At 37.4% G+C, this 18218-nt stretch overlaps 1 protein-coding gene across 3 annotated transcripts in view; it reads right to left on the bottom strand.

Annotated features, from left to right (window-relative positions):
• CD163 (CD163 molecule) overlaps window positions 1-18218 on the bottom strand; it is a 44487-nt gene that overhangs the window by 15839 nt on the left and 10430 nt on the right. For all 3 annotated transcript variants that reach the window (XR_013179520.1, XM_077169934.1, XM_077169935.1), the window contains exons 7-8: window positions 550-864; window positions 137-451 (exon numbers count right to left, since the gene is read on the bottom strand). Coding sequence is in view for 2 of the 3 variants with exons in the window: in XM_077169934.1 (XP_077026049.1) it covers window positions 137-451; window positions 550-864 (630 nt within the window). In the remaining variant the exon portion in view is untranslated. The remainder of the gene's footprint in view (window positions 1-136; window positions 452-549; window positions 865-18218) is intronic.

Genomic DNA, 18218 nt, shown 5'->3' on the forward strand with positions numbered 1-18218 from the left:
TTTTAAATGTTTAAATTTATTACCAATAGATCAATAATGCATTCTCCTTTATTTTTGTTCTTCATCCCTACATGTACATCTGCTCTTGAGGCATATCACCATGGAAAAGTTTCATCTTTGGCCACCCTTCTTTTACCTGAGCAGATTACAGATGCAACTTGCCCTGTAGAACACCATGAGGTGCCTAGAGCAGTGACAGGACAATCTCCTATGTGCTTCTCAGTCCCAGTACAGTGAAACATATGCCTCCAGACTTGGCTGCTTCCTTTCCCAAAATGTGTTCCTCCTGGGGTAGAAAGGGCAACTCCACATTTAAGTTGCTGGCAAAGGACATGGGCATCTTCTGTGTCCCAGTGAAAGTTGCAAAGGGACCCCCAGATCCCAAGCAACTTGATCTCTACTCTTCCCTCACATTGGGACTTGCCATTCACCAAGCGGATTTCTGTGTATCCTGGAAGGAGAACGGGCTTTAGAAAAGAAGGCTGTCACTGCCTAACCCACCCCCCCACAGAGAAGGGAAGCAAATTGAAGGTATTCTCTGAGTCTCACTTGAGCAGACTACGCCAACATCTCTGCTGTGGCTACACGTCCCTTCTGGGTGGGGGGCTACTGGGCAGAGTGACAGATGGGACTCATTCCCCTCACACTGGAACTCTTCAGCCCAAACCTGTCCATTTCCTTCTCCAAAGTGAGCTCCCCCTAGGATAGAGATGACTGTGCCACATTGTAATTCTCTGCACAGTACATTGGCAGCTTCGAGAGAGAAGTCAGAATCACAGACAGAGCCCCACGTGTCTCCATGTTTCACTTCAACACGTCCAGAGCAAGGAATATCTCCTCCAACCAGCCTGGGTTCCCTGTGGGCTGTAAAGATAATAACACATCAGTGAGAGATAACATGATTCCCAGATCTTTCTTTATGATGGGGGTGAGGACGGAGCAAAGAGCATAAAAGGGAGGCCATGGTACCCAGGAACTTCTCACATTCATTCCTCTTAGCTTTTCTGCCTAGAGGTGGGCATACTCTAGTAAAATTACTAGTACTAAGTAGCAATCTAGTCACATTACTAATACTTATTCTAGGCCTCCCCTTTTCTTTCTTCATTGGACAAATTCATCTGTGAGAATTCTGGGGCTTTGCTTCCTGGGACCAACCATCCCTGTGGCATGATAACACCTTTTTCCTTTCTCCTATATTAGTCACAACACTAGAGGACAAGACTGTGTGTATCCATTGCCTCGAGCCACTAGACCTGCACTCAGTCATCCACCCACTGCAGTGTGGATCCGCCACGACCATTTTGAAAGATTCTATGTAAAGTTTTCCAGTGTACTTCTAGTTTTCAAATGGGACATCAGACCCCTTTTTCCTTGTGATATCGGTACACTTGATGATGTGACCCTCCTTTTCCCTGTCTTCTCCTCCTTCCTTTCTGGCAGCACCTTTGCAGAACCCTTTACTTATTTCCTGACCCAAGGGTCAGTCTTCAATCTTCTGGTCTTCTCAATGGTCACCTCTCTAAACTGCCAATAAATATGTTTTAACCAAAGAATTCAAAGAATTCAAGAATTCTCTTGAATTCTATATTCAGAAAAATATCTACTTGGATGTTGGGGACTTAAACTGTTTAAAGTTGTGTGAATTATTGTACTGATATGTCCACTGTTTTCTTTATCTCAATTGACAATATCTAGCCCAAATTGGAATCACCTGAATTTGAATCACATCTTTATCTCACAATAAATAAAGGTAACAATAACAACAATAAACATTGAGTGAGCATCTTTCATAGATCAGACATTTTAATAGATATCTAGCAAACATATTTTGTTTAATTCTTAATCCTTACAATATCATTTTGATTTTGCAGACAAAGAAACTGACTTGCAGAGAGGTGTAGTAATTTGCCCATGGTCACAAGGCTAGTGGGTGAGAGGCTAGGATTGGAAGTCAGGCCCTGTATTCCAGAGCCCAGAATCTTATCACAATATACTGAACATGTAGAAAACTACCAAAGCCTGTCTGTCCTCCAGCAGCATGCTTCTTCAGATTTACTGACACTCTTGATGTAATTGGTCATCTTCTCTCATGTAGACCTTTGCAATAGCTTCCTAAGTGGTCTCCTGCCTTTTTAAATCCTCTCTCCAACAAATCTATGCCATGATTACAAATATATTATTAAATTTCAACTATTTCCATATTTTTTATCTTCAAGATAATTCAATGTATCCGTATTACTTATAAGGTTAATTTGTCTTTCAAACAAATATTACCACCCCCCCTACAATGTTACCTGACATTTTAAACACTTGAAGTTGAGTGGTCTAAAAAGTCAGCCACAGTTCAATTTGTCAGGGAAAATGAATAATAATTATAGTAATAAATAGATAATAAATAAGTAATAATATAGTAACAATAATATATTATAAAGAAATAATAATATATAATAATATAGTATAGAAAATAAATAATAATTATAGTAATTATTATTATGGCAGTAGTAGTTGCTGTTTCAATAGCTAACATCTACTGGTCACTTATTGTGTAATTCCTGAGGGGCAGAGCTTATTATTACTACAGTTTTTTTTTTTTTTTGAGGGCAATGGACCACAGAATGTTTTATGTTTTAACAGCTTCCCCATTATCATTCAGCTATTGAAATTAAAGTGATGAGAAACACTAATTCATTAGCAAATTGAAAAAATAAACTCTTCATGATCTTTAGAAGTTTCAATATCTATTACTCATTTGTACCCTAAACCCCAGTTTAGATATCTCTTGGAAAACCATACTTTTTGATGTTTCTTTGCCTATGCAGAAACTTCTCTTTACTTATAATGCATTTCCTTGTGTACCTGGGAAAAGGTTACTTCTTGTCAAGGCTGTTCAATTTCTCATTTATGGTACTTTCCTCCAAGAACAGTTTAGGAGAAAATATGCATATTCACATAATGATATGATGAATCCACGTATAGAAATATGTTAAGACACAAAATTAGCCAATGAAGGAGTCGTCAACTCTTTTAGGAGCTATGTAAGAAAACTGCAGCAAGTACCATAAATTTCAGCCAGGTTTTGAAAAATGTGAAGAGTTTGCTAAGTAAAGAATGTGTTGGAACAGCATTTAAAGAACACAATTGTGAAATGCCATAGTGTAATTGAGGAATTATAAGTAATTTAGAGTAGCTTGAATTTAAAGCATAAAGAAAAGAGATGCTAGGAAAAAAAGCTAAAGAAATGAGTCTCAAATTAGGCTCAGAAAGTGTTCTAATGCCAAATTAAGGGATGTAGTTATCAAGATAAGTAAGCGTTTCTTTTAAAATAGAGAAAAGTAAAAATACTTGAGAGATACAAACTATTGATTTTAATTTATTTGATCTTAGGAAAGGAAATACATTTGAAATTGGATCTTCCAAGGGGCATAAAATCCTTCACAGAAGCCTGCTGTCAAACATTATGAATTCTTATGATTGCTCAGCATCACTATTAAGAGCCTACAAGTCAGCCCATCAGCCCTCATCGATTTCCTAAAATGTCTTAAAAAATATTCTAGATGTATCTTCTGTATCATGGCAGAATAGAGTGCCTCAGCAAGTCAAAATTGTACCCACTTATTCATTAAATCTAGCACAAAGCAAGTTGCCATCCAAATTTGAGATGGAGAACATGGGGCCTTTTAAATACAGCTCAGAGCTTAAAGCAAATAATGTCTCAATTCAAATAATGAAAGACTTTTGAGATGGAAGGTCCTTAATTTCTTCTTATTGATTAGGTATCTGAGCATATAATTCCACTAAGATAGATTGTAATTCATGTGGTTCCATTCCACTTTTGGACAAACCTAAATATTTAAATAAAGTCAGTTTCTGAGATCAATCCAAATTCAGCTTTCTTATAAGCTATGGCTCTCTCATTTCGCATCTCAAGCAGAGTTAAATAAAGCAAAAACAGAAAAAATAGCAAAACAGAAACAAGCTGTTCTCTCTTACATGTTGAAAGTTGTTAAGCACTTGAAAACAAATCCCTTTCATAAATATACTCTTGTTTCTTTGTTTTATGATATTTGAGTTCAAGGTAAAGGGAAAATTCTCCCATGCAGGAAGTGATGGATAAGGAATTTAATCTATTTTTCTTCTTAAGTATTAGGGACTTGACCACTTCATCATCAGCTTTTGTTTCATAAATCTATTGATAAAATATTGATATAGCATGGTTTAGCTTCCTTGTGTCATTTGTTATGTAAACATTGTTAAAACATTGGAAATTCAGGCCTAAATATTCTATGACTGCATTTTTACAAAAGAGTCATGAAGTGAACTTTTGTGTCTGGATCTAGCTCCTTTGATCAATGAGTTAAGCTTTCTCCAGGCATGAGTGATCGAGTCCATATTAATTTCTTTTACTAAAAATATGAATAAATGAAGAACACATATAGTAAGTAATTAATTAGAATTACTGCCTTTTGTTTAAGAATGGATAAAACTACAATGGATTTTCATCATTTACCCATTTCCAGACTCTGAAGAAGTATAGTTCATTCTAGTCCCAGAATTCGTGCCCCCAAATTAAAAAAAATATGGCACATCTCAAAATGAACTGTTCCTTAAGGTCAGATGCCCTCCACAGCACATGCTACAAGCATAATGTTTGGAATTCAAAGTAATTTTGTGGCCAAAATTTCCTAGACCTCTTTCTGGTTAGTTTGTCTAACCTGAACATCAGAGACAAATAATTGCTTTATATTTTTAATTCTCTTGCTTCACTGAGCTTTTTTAGCTCTTCTCAGCCAGCCAGCCTTGTGCTAAAGTAAAACTCCAAGAAGTTCAACGTACTATGGAAATTGTATTTTGAACTTGGCAGAAAAGAGATACACACAATTTCTTTCAGGAAATCTTCTGAAAGTATCTAATAAAGCAAGAAACAAAATCACAAACTTTTTCCAGCAAAACAAAGAAAGAGCTAAACCCAGGCCTTAAAATAAGTAGAACTTCAAAAGCTACAAAAATATAACAAAAGAAAGCAAAGAGGGCACATGGGAAATAGCAAAAACATAAATAAGATGAAATAAAATAAAATAAAAAATTAAGATTACATTTCTGTAAGGTAAGGGGCTTGCCTCTGCAAACTAAAATTCCTTGAATGCCATAGTATGACTATGTACACTAGCTGAAACAGGGAATCCCCCACAAGGCAGGATTAAATGTACAATTGCTCAGAAAGAACATATAAAGGTGTCTCTGCATTATGAAAATTCTATTTGTTTGGGAGAAATACAGTATAAATAAACTTGGAATCCATGTGAACAAACAACCATAGTATACAAGAAAATTTCCTGCTAGCCCGGAACATGATCTTCCTGCAAATTGCTGCTCCAGAAAACTTGCTTGCTTCAATGAAAGGTAAAGAAATCAAAAGGAACTGTTATGAGATCTGTACAAAGGGAAATCAAAGAAGGATAAAACCAGTAAAAATAAATGCAGATGAAAAAATCAAAACAAAATAAGACTGCAAACAAAATTGAAATGTGAGCTTTCAGTCCTCAGGAACGAAAAAAGTGTGAAGAAAAATTGAGCTATCACTGGAAAGAAAACAATTGGAAGGAGTACAGAGAGGTGTGAGTTGAGATGAGAAAAGTAAACAATTAAAAACTGTTAAAATGAAAAAAACCTGTTAAAATGCAATTGAGACAAAATAATATGGGAGATAAAGAAAATCTGACATATGCATAATTGAAGCTCCTAAGAAGAAAACAGACATGATGAACTAAAACAAACATTTAATTATATAATTCAGGGAAAAAATGGCTTGACTCTATATATTGAAAGGGTGTACGTCACTTCAAAGAAAAAGAGATGGCCTATTGAAGTAAAGTGAAAAAAAAAATGAAATGAAATTACTTCTGAGAGGTAGAAATAACCAAGGTAGCTTCAGATTTCATAGCTCCAATCACTGGTTAAAAAAAAGAGAAATATCTACAACACTAAAGAAAGAAGATCTAATTTCTCTATACCCAGCTAAACCAGTTCAAACATAGTTGTGAACATGTGAGAAGGGAACACAGTTCTCATAGGTTATTGAAGAATTTACTAGAGATAAACCTCAACAAAACAAGAAATAAGTACAAAAATTATGGTAAAAGGACTAGTGGCAAACGTTGCATCGATTTACCTGTAACAAAACAAATGTGAGTATTAGGGTGAAAGAATAGAATGTAAATATTGACATCTCTGAAAACATAGATTAATCAAACTAAGCTTTTTGTTTTAATTAAGAAAGAAAGAGGAAAAGAAGGGAGGTAGAGCAAGTTTATTGATTTCCTTGTTTTTTAATAGCTGCAGTTGCAAAAGTAAGCGTATAAAAGTGAGAAATCAAATAATGATGATAGAAGTATATTCAAGGGTATGGAAGTAAATATTTAAAAACATAATTAACTAATATTGAGTGATAAAGAAAAAACAGTAGAAGAAGAAGAAAGAGAAATTATTCTTATAGCATTATTAGTCTCCATGCGAGAGCAACAGATATTGTCTTAATAAGAAATAGAAAATAACATAAATTATATGGTAATAAAAATTTCGTAGTTTGCCTACATTCTACCTCTTCTCTCCTTATTTCTAAATAAGAAAATACTGAGGTTATCATGGGCAGCAATGCTTTGCTAAAGAGCAACATTCCCCTGCATCCCTTTCAAAGGGATGTTGAGTGATATGTTAACAGGGTGGTGGAGGAATCTAGGAAAGCCCCCCCCCTTTTTTTCTTTTTTGCATGGACAGGCTCCAGGAATCAAACCTGGGTCTCCGGGATGGCAGGTGAGAATTTAGCCACTGTGCCTCCTTTGTAACCGCTTCAGGAAACCTTTTTAAAGGGAAGTGAGGTAGCTTCTTCTCCTTTGTGATCTGTAAACCGACTCTGCAGAAGTCACATTGGAAGCACGAGTAGAAAGGCAGAGTGAATGAGCTCTTAATGTCCCAGGGGAAGTTTTATCAGGTCCAGACTGCCTGCCTACCTTTGGAAATATTTATGAGAGAAAAATGTATGCTGTGTTTAAAGTTATGCTAGTCAGAACTACTGCTATATGCAACTGAATAGAATCTTTAAAAATTCAGAATGTGTTACTGTTGGTAAGACAGTCTAATAATAAAACCCAAAATTATGTATGTGGTTGAATCGAGCTGATACGAAGCTGATAGTAATGTAAGATGGAATTAATGTATTGTAAGATGGAAAGTTAATGAATCTTATTACCTATAGTAAGGTATTTGGACACTCATCATCTCAAAAAGAAAGCTATGTGCTCACCAAAGCTTCAAAATTAGAGTGTAGAGTGGAAAAACTGTTTAAAAAATGGAAAAAACCCCAGAACTTTGGAATGATTTATCTCCCCTTTGCCACTGTTAGTGCATATAGAGGTGAACGCAGACCAGAAGTATCCAGTCTGCAAGCAGAAATGGGAGGAGAAATACCAATTCTATAAAGGAGGTGTGATCTACTTGCAGCTGTGATATGTAGTTAATAGATAGCCCAGTAACTTGGAACTTGCAGGACTGGAAAGAAAAAAAAAAACCTAAATATCCCTGCCTCCCAAATGATGTGGTTATAAAACTGCAGCCTTAGCAGAAGATACCATTGATGATCATCATGCAAAAGCAATGAGTCTACCAGCAAGGATAGAGTTAGGTCTTGTTTTATCTCCAAACCATGGTTTCAAATGACCTCAAGACAGTGGCCAGGTCAAATTTTTAAATATGCTCTTTAACGATGGTTACTTCCACAAGTCATTGGATTAAAGCAAATAAAGAAGTCACTAATCTTTGAGAGAACTGTCAATGCAATCCAAGGGTCCTTAAACACCAGCAGAAAGTGATCCTTAAACACCAGCAGAAAGTTGGCTGTTAAAGGTATGCAGCCCCCAGATAGGTTTTCTCTCCACATGACCTCAAAAGTGGCCATGGAGAACAATGCACCAGGAAGGATAGCTAGAAAACAGCACCTTCTTAGGAAGAACAATGGACAGAGGGCACATCCTCAGGGCAGAACCTGGTTTGACAGACTGGCTTGCCAATAAACTTACTAAGTTGTTGGGCAGTAGGGGATTTGATGATTGCTGCAGAAAATGGAAACATCAAAACAGCTTTCAAATTTTAATCTCATTGGCTTATTATAAATGAAGAGAAAGGTAAACTTTGCCTTTCTTTAGCTACTGCTATTTAGTTTTCTTTCATATGCAACTGAACTTAAAGCTAATTAATATAATATAAAATTAATAGGAAAAATACAAATCTTTCTAAACTTAGAAAAAAATGATCAGACCTACAAATATGTTTATGCATGATCACCTATTGAAAAGCACCTCAAAAGTAAATACAGGACTTCCGGAGAAGATGACGGCTTAGTAAGATGCGCGGATCTTAGTTCCTCCTCCAGACCAGCTACTAGGGGAGTGGAAACGATACAGAACAGCTCCCAGAGCCACGACAGAGATCAAAAAGACAGCGTACCCCCTCCTGGAACGGCTGACTGGCTGAGAGAACCTGCTCCAGTGAGATCGCCGAGGGGCACGGGCTTCACCGGGTGGGGCGGCAAGCGGCCGGAGTTCCTCCCTTCCCCCTTCCCGGGCCGGCTGGGAGAATTTGACAGGCGGTCCCCTCAAGCTGCGGTGGCTGGTGCCCACACCACGCGCGCCCCCCCGGACCAACTGAGAGAATTGGATCGGAAATCCCCAGGCCGCGGAGAACGGTGATGGGGGGGGCCCTTCCAAACACGTGACTCCCCGGGAACGGTGCACTCTTCTGGATGGGCCGCGGCGGCTGGCGCCCATCCGCCACGCTTGGCACCCTGGGCTGACTAGGAAATTAGGACGGGTGCTCTCCCGGGCTGCAGCGGCCGGCGACCCTCCCCGCGTTCGGACCCTGGGCCGGCTGGCACTCTTCCAAGCCACTTCAGCTGGCGAACCTCCCCGACAGCGAGAGTTTTCCAAAGTTAAAGGACCCACAGCACCTTTTACTAGTGGGACCCGCAGACAAACGTGTGCTACAAGCGCCACCTACTGGGCAGGATAAGAAAAACAGAACCCAGAGATTTCACAGAAAAATCTTCCAAATTGTTGGGTCCAGCACACAGGGAAATCTGACTAAATGCCCAGACACCAGCAGAAGATAACGGATCACGCTCAAAAAATTGAAAATATGGCTCAAAGGAACAAACCAATAGTTCAATTGTGATACAGGAGCTGAGACAACTAATGCTGAATATGTGAACAGATATGGAAAACCTCTTCAAACACGAAATCAATAAATTGAGGGAGGACATCAAGAAGACATGGGCTGAACATAAAGAAGAAATAGAAAAACTGAAAAAACAAATCACAGAACTTATGGAAGTGAAGGATAAAGTAGAAAAGATGGAAAAAACAATGGAAACCTACAATGATAGATTTAAAGAGACAGAAGATAGATTTAGTGATTTGGAGGATGGAACATCTGAATTCCAAAAAGAAACAGAAACTATCGGGAAAAGAATGGAAAAATTTGAACAGGGTATCAGGGAACTCAAGGACAATATGAACCACACAAATATACATGTTGTGGGTGTCCCAGAAGGAGAAGAGAAGGGAAAAGGAGGAGAAAAACTAATGGAAGAAATTATCACTGAAAACTTTCCAACTCTTATAAAAGACCTAAAATTACAGATCCAAGAAGTGCAGCGCACCCCAAAGACATTAGATCCAAATAGGCGTCCTCCAAGACACTTACTAGTTGGAATGTCAGAGGTCAAAGAGAAAGAGAGGATCTTGAAAGTAGCAAGAGAAAAACAATCCATCACATACAAAGGAAACCAAATAAGACTATGTGTAGATTTCTCAGCAGAAACCATGGAGGCTAGAAGACAGTGGGATGATATATTTAAATTACTAAAAGAGAAAAACTGCCAACCAAGACTTCTATATCCAGCAAAATTATCCTTCAAAAATGAGGGAGAAATTAAAATATTCTCAGACAAAAAGTCACTGAGAGAATTTGTGACCAAGAGACCAGCTCTGCAAGAAATACTAAAGGGAGCACTAGAGTCAGATACAAAAAGACAGAAAAGAGAGGTATGGAGAAGAGTGTAGAAAGAAGGAAAGTCAGATATGATATATATAATACAAAAGGCAAAATGGTAGAGGAAAATATTATCCAAACAGTAATAACACTAAATATTAATGGACTGAATTCCCCAATCAAAAGACATAGATTGGCAGAATGGATTAAAAAACAGGATCCTTCTATATGCTGTCTACAGGAAACACATCTTAGACCCAAAGATAAACATAGGTTGAAAGGGAAAGGTTGGGAAAAGATATTTCATGCAAATAACAACCAGAAAAGAGCAGGAGTGGCTATACTAATATCCAACAAGTTAGACTTCAAATGTAAAACAGTTAAAAGAGACAAAGAAGGACACTATATACTAACAAAAGGAACAATTAAGCAAGAAGACATAACAATCATAAATATTTACGCACCGAACCAGAATGCCCCAAATACGTAAGGAATACACTGCAAACACTGAAAAGGGAAATAGACACATATACCATAACAGTTGGAAACTTCAATTCACCACTCTCATCAATGGACAGAACATCTAGACAGAGGATCAATAAAGAAATAGAGAATCTGAATATTACTATAAATGAGCTAGACTTAACAGACATTTATAGGACATTACATTCCACAACAGCAGGATACATCTTTTTCTCAAGTGCTCATGGATCATTCTCAAAGATAGACCATATGCTGGGTCACAAAGCAAGTCTTAACAAATTTAAAAAGATTGAAATCATACACAACACTTTCTCGGATCATAAAGGAATGAAGTTGGAAATCAATAATAGGCGGAGTGCCAGAAAATCCACAAATACGTGGAGGCTCAACAACACACTCTTAAACAACAAGTGGGTCAAAGAAGAAATTGCAAGAGAAATTAGTAAATACCTCGAGGCGAATGAAAATGAAAACACAACATATCAAAACTTATGGGATGCAGCAAAGGCAGTGCTAAGAGGGAAATTTATTGCCCTAAATGCCTATATCAGAAAAGAAGAAAAGGCAAAAATGCAGGAATTGACTGTCCACTTGGAGGAACTGGAGAAAGAACAGCAAACTAATCCCAAAGCAAGCAAAAGGAAAGAAATAACAAAGATTAGAGCAGAAATAAATGAAATTGAAAACATGAAGACAATAGAGAAAATCAATAAGGCCAGAAGTTGGTTCTATGAGAAAATCAATAAGATTGATGGGCCCTTGTCAAGATTGACAAAAAGAAGAAGAGAGAGGATGCAAATAAAGAAGATCAGAAATGGAAGAGGAGACATAACTACTGACCTCACAGAAATAAAGGAGGTAATAACAGGATACTATGAACAACTTTACGCTAATAAATACAACAATTTAGATGAAATGGACGGGTTCCTGGAAAGACATGAACAACCAACTTTGACTCAAGAAGAAATAGATGACCTCAACAAACCAATCACAAGTAAAGAAACTGAATTAGTCATCCAAAAGCTTCCTAAAAAGAAAAGTCCAGGACCAGATGGATTCACATGTGAATTCTACCAAACATTCCAGAAAGAATTAGTACCAACCCTGCTCAAACTATTCAAAAAAATTGAAGTGGAGGGAAAACTACCTAATTCATTCTATGAAGCCAACATCAGCCTCATACCAAAACCAGGCAAAGATATTACAAAAAAAAAAACTACAGACCAATCTCTCTAATGAATATAGATGCAAATATCCTCAATAAAATTCTAGCAAATCATATCCAACAACACATTAAAAGAATTTTACATCATGACCAAGTAGGATTCATCCCAGGTATGCAAGGATGGTTCAAAATAAGAAAATCAATTAATGTAATGCACCATATCAACAAATCAAAGCAGAAAAATCACATGATCATCTCAATTGATGCAGAGAAGGCATTTGACAAGATTCAACATCCTTTCCTGTTGAAAATACTTCAAAATATAGGAGTACAAGGGAACTTCCTTAAAATGATAGAGGGAATATATGAAAAACCCACAGCTAATATCATCCTCAATGGGGAAAAATTGAAAACTTTCTCCCTAAGATCAGGAACAAGACAAGGATGTCCACTATCACCACTATTATTCATCATTGTGTTGGAGGTTCTAGCCAGAGCAATTAGACAAGAAAAAGAAATACAAGGCATCAAAATTGGAAAGGAAGAAGTAAAACTATCACTGTTTGCAGACGATATGATACTATATGTTGAAAACCCAGAGAAATCCAGAACAAAACTACTAGAGCTAATAAATGAGTACAGCAAAGTAGCAGGTTACAAGATCAACATTCAAAAATCTGTAGCATTTCTATACACTAGCAATGAACAAGCGGAGGGGGAAATCAAGAAACGAATCCCATTTACAATTGCAACTAAAAGAATAAAATACCTAGGAATAAATTTAACTAAAGAGACAAAAGACCTATACAAAGAAAACTACAAAAAACTGCTAAAAGAAATCACAGAAGACCTAAATAGATGGAAGGGCATACCGTGTTCATGGATTGGAAGACTAAATATAGTTAAGATATCAATCCTACCTAAATTGATTTACAGTTTCAATGCAATACCAATCAAAATCCCAACAACTTATTTTTCAGAAATAGAAAAACCAATAAGCAAATTTATCTGGAAGGGCGGGGTGCCCCGAATTGCTAAAAACATCTTGAGGAAAAAAAACGAAGCTGGAGGTCTTGCACTGCCTGACTTTAAGGCATATTATGAAGCCACAGTGGTCAAAACAGCATGGAATTGGCATAAAGATAGATATATCGACCAATGGAATGGAATAGCGTGCTCAGATACAGACCCTCTCATCTATGGACATTTGATCTTTGATAAGGCAGTCAAGCCAACTCACCTGGAATAGAACAGTCTCTTCAGTAAATGGTGCCTAGAGAACTGGATATCCGTATGCAAAAGAATGAAAGAAGACTCGTATCTCACACCCTACACAAAAGTCAACTCAAAATGGATCAAAGATCTAAACATTAGGTCTAAGACCATAAAACAGTTAGAGGAAAATGTAGGGAGATATCTTATGAATCTTACAATTGGAGGCAGTTTTATGGACCTTAAACCTAAAGCAAGAGCACTGAAGAAGGAAATAAATAAATGGGAACTCCTCAAAATTAAACACTTTTGTGCATCAAAGAACTTCATCAAGAAAGTAGAAAGACAGCCTACAGAAGGGGAAACAATATTTGGAAACGACATATCAAATAAAGGTCTAGTATCCAGAATTTATAAAGAGATTGTTCAACTCAACAACCAAAAGATAGCCAACCCAATTACAAAATAGGAAAAAGACTTGAATAGACACCTCTCAGAGGAGGAAATACAAATGGCCAAAAGGCACATGAAGAGATGCTCAATGTCCCTGGCCATTAGAGAAATGCAAATCAAAATCACAATGAGACATCATCTCACACCCACCAGAATGGCCATTATCAACAAAACAGAAAATGACAAATGCTGGAGAGAATGCGGAGAAAGAGGCACACTTATCCACTGTTGGTGGGAATGTCAAATGGTGCAACCACTGTGGAAGGCAGTTTGGCGGTTCCTCAAAAAGCTGAATATAGAATTGCCATACGATTCAGCAATACCATTGCTGGGAATCTACTCAAAGGACTTAAGGGCAAAAACTCAAACGGACATTTGCACACCAATGTTTATAGCAGCGTTATTTACAATTGCAAAGAGATGGAAACAGCCAAAATGTCCATCAACAGACGAGTGGCTAAACAAACTGTGGTATATACATACGATGGAATATTATGCAGCTTTAAGACAGGATAAAATTATGAAGCATGTAATAACATGGATGGACCTAGAGAACATTATGCTGAATGAGTCTAGACAAAAAATAAAAGACAAATACTGTATGGTCCCAATGATGTGAATCGACATTCGAGAATAAACCTGGAATATGTCATTGGTAACAGAGTTCAGCAGGAGTTAGAAACAGGGTAAGATAATGGGTAATTGGAGCTGATGGGATACAGACTGTGCAACAGGACTAGATACAAAAACTCAAAAATGAACAGCACAATAATAACTAATTGTAAAGTAATCATGTTAAAACACTGAATGAAGCTGCATCCGAGCTATAGGTTTTTGTTTCGTTTTGTTGTTACTATTATTACTTTTATTTTTTTCTCTATATTAACATTCTATATCTTTTTCGGTTGTGTTGCTAGTTCTTCTAAACTGATGCAAATGTACTAAGAAACGATGATCATTCATCTATGTGATGATGTTAAGAATTATTGATTGCATATGTAGAATGGTATGATTTCTAAATGTTGGGTTAATTTCTTTTTTTCCGTTAATTAATAAAAAAAAAATAGCATGTTACTGTCATAAAGATAGATACACTGACCAGTGGAATTGAATTGAGTCTTCAGAAATAGGCCTCTCATCTCTGGATACTTGCTCTTTGATAAGGCAATAAAGCCAACCCACCTAGGACAGAGCACCCTCCTCAATACATGGTGTTTGGAAACCTGAATGTCTATATGAAAAACAATGAAAGAGGATTCATATCTCACACTTACTACAAAAATGAACTCAAAATGGATCAAAGACTATAATTTAGGTTTAAGACCATAAAACTGTTAGAAGAAAATGTAGGGAAATATCCTGTAAATCATGTAATAAGAGGTGGTTTCCTAGACTTTACAACCAAAACCTAAGCATTGAAAAAAAGAAATAGATTAATGGGATATCCTCAAAATTAAACACTTTTGTGAATCAAAGAACTTTATCAGGAAAGTAAAAACACATTTACACAAAGGAAGGCAATATTTGGAAATCATATAACAGACAAGGATCCAGTATCCAGAATATATAAAGAAATTCTTCAACTCAACAACAAAAGACAAAAGTCCAACAAAAAAATGGGCAAAAGACATGAACAGCCATTTTTCAGAAGAGGAAATACAAATGGCTAAAAAGGCATATGAAGAGATGCTCAACTTGCCTAGCTATTGGGCAAATGCAAATCAAAATTACAATGAGATATCATCTTACACCCACTAGAATGGCGATAACAAAAAAGCAAAAAGTAAAACAAACAAAAAACAAAACAAAACAGAAAACGACAAGTGCTGGAGAGGATGTGGAGAGAGACGCATGCTTATTCGCAGTCGATGGGAATGTAAAATGGTACAATCACTCTGGAATGCAGTTTGGTGGTTCTTCAGGGAGCTAAGTATAGAATTGCCATACAATCCAGCAATCCCATTACTAGGTATATATTCAGAGTAAATGAAGTTAAGGATGCAAACAGACACCTGCACACTGATATTTACAGCAGCATTAGTTATGATTGCCAAGAGATGGAAACAGCCCAAATGTCCATCAATGGATGAGTGGCTAAACAAGCTGTGGTATATACATTCAATGGAATACTACACAGCAGAAGGCAGAATAAAGTTATGAAGCATGTAACAATGTGGATGAATCTTGAGAACATTATGTTGAGTGAAATTAGCCAGAAGCAAAAGGCCAAATACTGTATGGTCTCACTAATGTGAACAAATCTTAATGAGTGAACTTTGAGAGTTAAAGTTAAGGATTCAGGTTACCAGGGATTAGAAAGAGGGTCGAGATTGGGCATTTGGTACTGAAGGAATACAGATTGTGCAACAGGACTGACTTAAAAATTCAGAAATGGATAGCACAATACTACTGGATTGTTAGCTTAATAATATATGTACACTGAATGAAGTTGAACGTGAGTATAGTTGAGGGGGAAGGGCTGGGGGCATATATGAAACCAAAAAGAAAGATAGAGGATAAAGACTGGTATAACTTAGGAATGCCTACAGTGGACAATGATGATGATTAAATACACAAATATAAAAACATTTTTTCATGAGGAAGAACAAATGAATGTCAATGTTGCCCGGGGTTGAAAATGGATGGTATGTAGGAAAAGGTACAATCAGTGCAAGCTAGGGTTTATACTCAACAGTATCACTGTAATATGCTTCTGCTGAATGTAACAAAGGCATTATGCCAAAATCAAACATCAGCAAGTGGGGGGGGCATGAGGGAGGGGTATAGATTCTATGCAGAAGAAAAGGAAATGTCTTCATATAGACTATGGTGGCAAAGGCATATCTATATACTTAGGTTGTATCGTATACTGTATGAATGAAATTGTTTAAAAATGAACGGAGAGAAACTAGTGCTAGAGAAAATGTAGGGAAAAAATGTACATATCCACTGTTGGTAGGGAAGCTGAGAGGTGCAAACCCTCTGGAGGGCAGTGTGGTGGTTCCACAGTTGCCATATGATCTTGTAACTCAGTTGCTAGGTATATATCTGGAGGAACTGAGAGTGGACATTTACACACTGGTGTTTATAGAAGCAGTGTTCCAGATTTGCAATGGATGGAGATGGCTGTGGTAGTTAGGTTCAGGTGTCAACTTGGCCAGGTGAAGGTACCTAGTTCTATTGTTGTGGACATGAGCCAATGGCATGTGAACCTCATCTGTTGCTGATTACATCTGCATTCAGCTAGGAAGCGTGCCTGATGCAATGAACGATGTTTGATTTAATTAGCTAGAAGCTTAAATGAGAGAGGTCAACATAGCACAGCCTAAGCAGCTCAGCATACCTCATCTCAGCACTAGCAGCTCAGCCCAGGCCTTTGGAGATGCTGAAAGAAATCACCTGGGAAAGTTGTTGGAACCCAGAGGCCTGGGGAGAAGGTCAGTAGAGATCACCCCATGCCTTCCAGCATAAGAAAGAACCTCAGTTGAAAGTTAGCTGCCTTTCCTCTGAAGAGCTATACATTTTTAACAAAATAAATCCCCTTTTATTAAAAGCCAATCCATCTCTCATGTGTTGCATTCTGGCAGCTAGCAAACTAGAACAATGGCTTAAGGGCCAGCAACTGAGGAATGGAGGGAAGAATTGTGGTGTCTACATACAAAGGACTACTGAGTGGCTGCAAGAAGGAATGAATTTGTGAGGCATGCAATTAGGTGAATGAAACTTAAGGACAGTGTGTTGAATAAAATTGCAGAAACAAAAAGACAAATATTGTCATGGATTAACTACAATTTACAAACTCAGAGAATCAAAGTTGAGAGCAGGGATCAGGTTGGGGTCTATTGTAAAGGTTCCTAGATTGTAAGCTCTTATAGCAGTCATATATATTTAGGAGCTGTAACCGATACTTCTAAATTCTGAGATCCTGAGCTATTTATATATAACCTGGTCATTCCCTGAAACTTTGGGTATTTATGTGACACCTGAGACTCAGACAGAGCACTGAAGCTATAAAAGTCAGCCTTATTTCATTCAGCAATTGTGAAAAGAGCTGAGAAGGTGATTAGACTTCATCTAGTGATATGAATGAAGCTGATCTGGATCAGACTAAGGTAAATTCAAAAACTGCATAAAAGAAGGTATGGCCCATATTTTCAAGCTTCTACCTCTCTGTGTGAGACCAAAGGGAGAGATGTTTATTTGATGCAAACTTTGTAATTTGGGTAGCACATATTCTAATTTAACTTGTATGGTCAGTTACTTGAATACCATAATTACATGGAATCTTGAATAAGGCAAAGATCTTGTTGGTTTGTACAGTTAGTGTTATGCCCTGGTATATCCCAGAGTAATCTTGGCAGAGAATACAAAAGTATTTGCAAAGTCCCCTTTGGGGACTGGGGAGAAAGGAGGAAATATTCAACTTCCACCTATGGGGAATTCTTGATATTCTCACAAGCAGTGGGGACAACCAATTCAAGAGGCTGAGCTCTCAGTCTTTGGCTTGCCCCTATGAAGTTTACTCCTGCAAAGGAGAACCTAATCCTACTAATAATTATGCCTAAGAGTTACCCTCAGAGAACCTCTTTTGTTGCTCAGATGTGGCCTTTCTCTCTAAGCCAACTCTGCAGATGAACTCACTGCCCTTCCCCTACAAAAGACATGACTCCCAGAGATATAAATCTCACTGGCAACATTGGACCTGACTCTCAGGGATGTGCTGGGACCCAGCATCATGAAAATGAGAAAGCCTCAAAGAATGAGAAGGGGGAAGAGAGAATTGAGACAAAATAGTTTCAGTGGTTGAGAGATTTCAAACGGAGTCAAAATCTCTTGCAGGTTTTTCTTTTGCATTGTATAGATA

Source organism: Tamandua tetradactyla, chromosome 7 (genome assembly GCF_023851605.1).
Source record: "Tamandua tetradactyla isolate mTamTet1 chromosome 7, mTamTet1.pri, whole genome shotgun sequence".
NCBI lineage: Eukaryota > Metazoa > Chordata > Mammalia > Pilosa > Myrmecophagidae > Tamandua > Tamandua tetradactyla.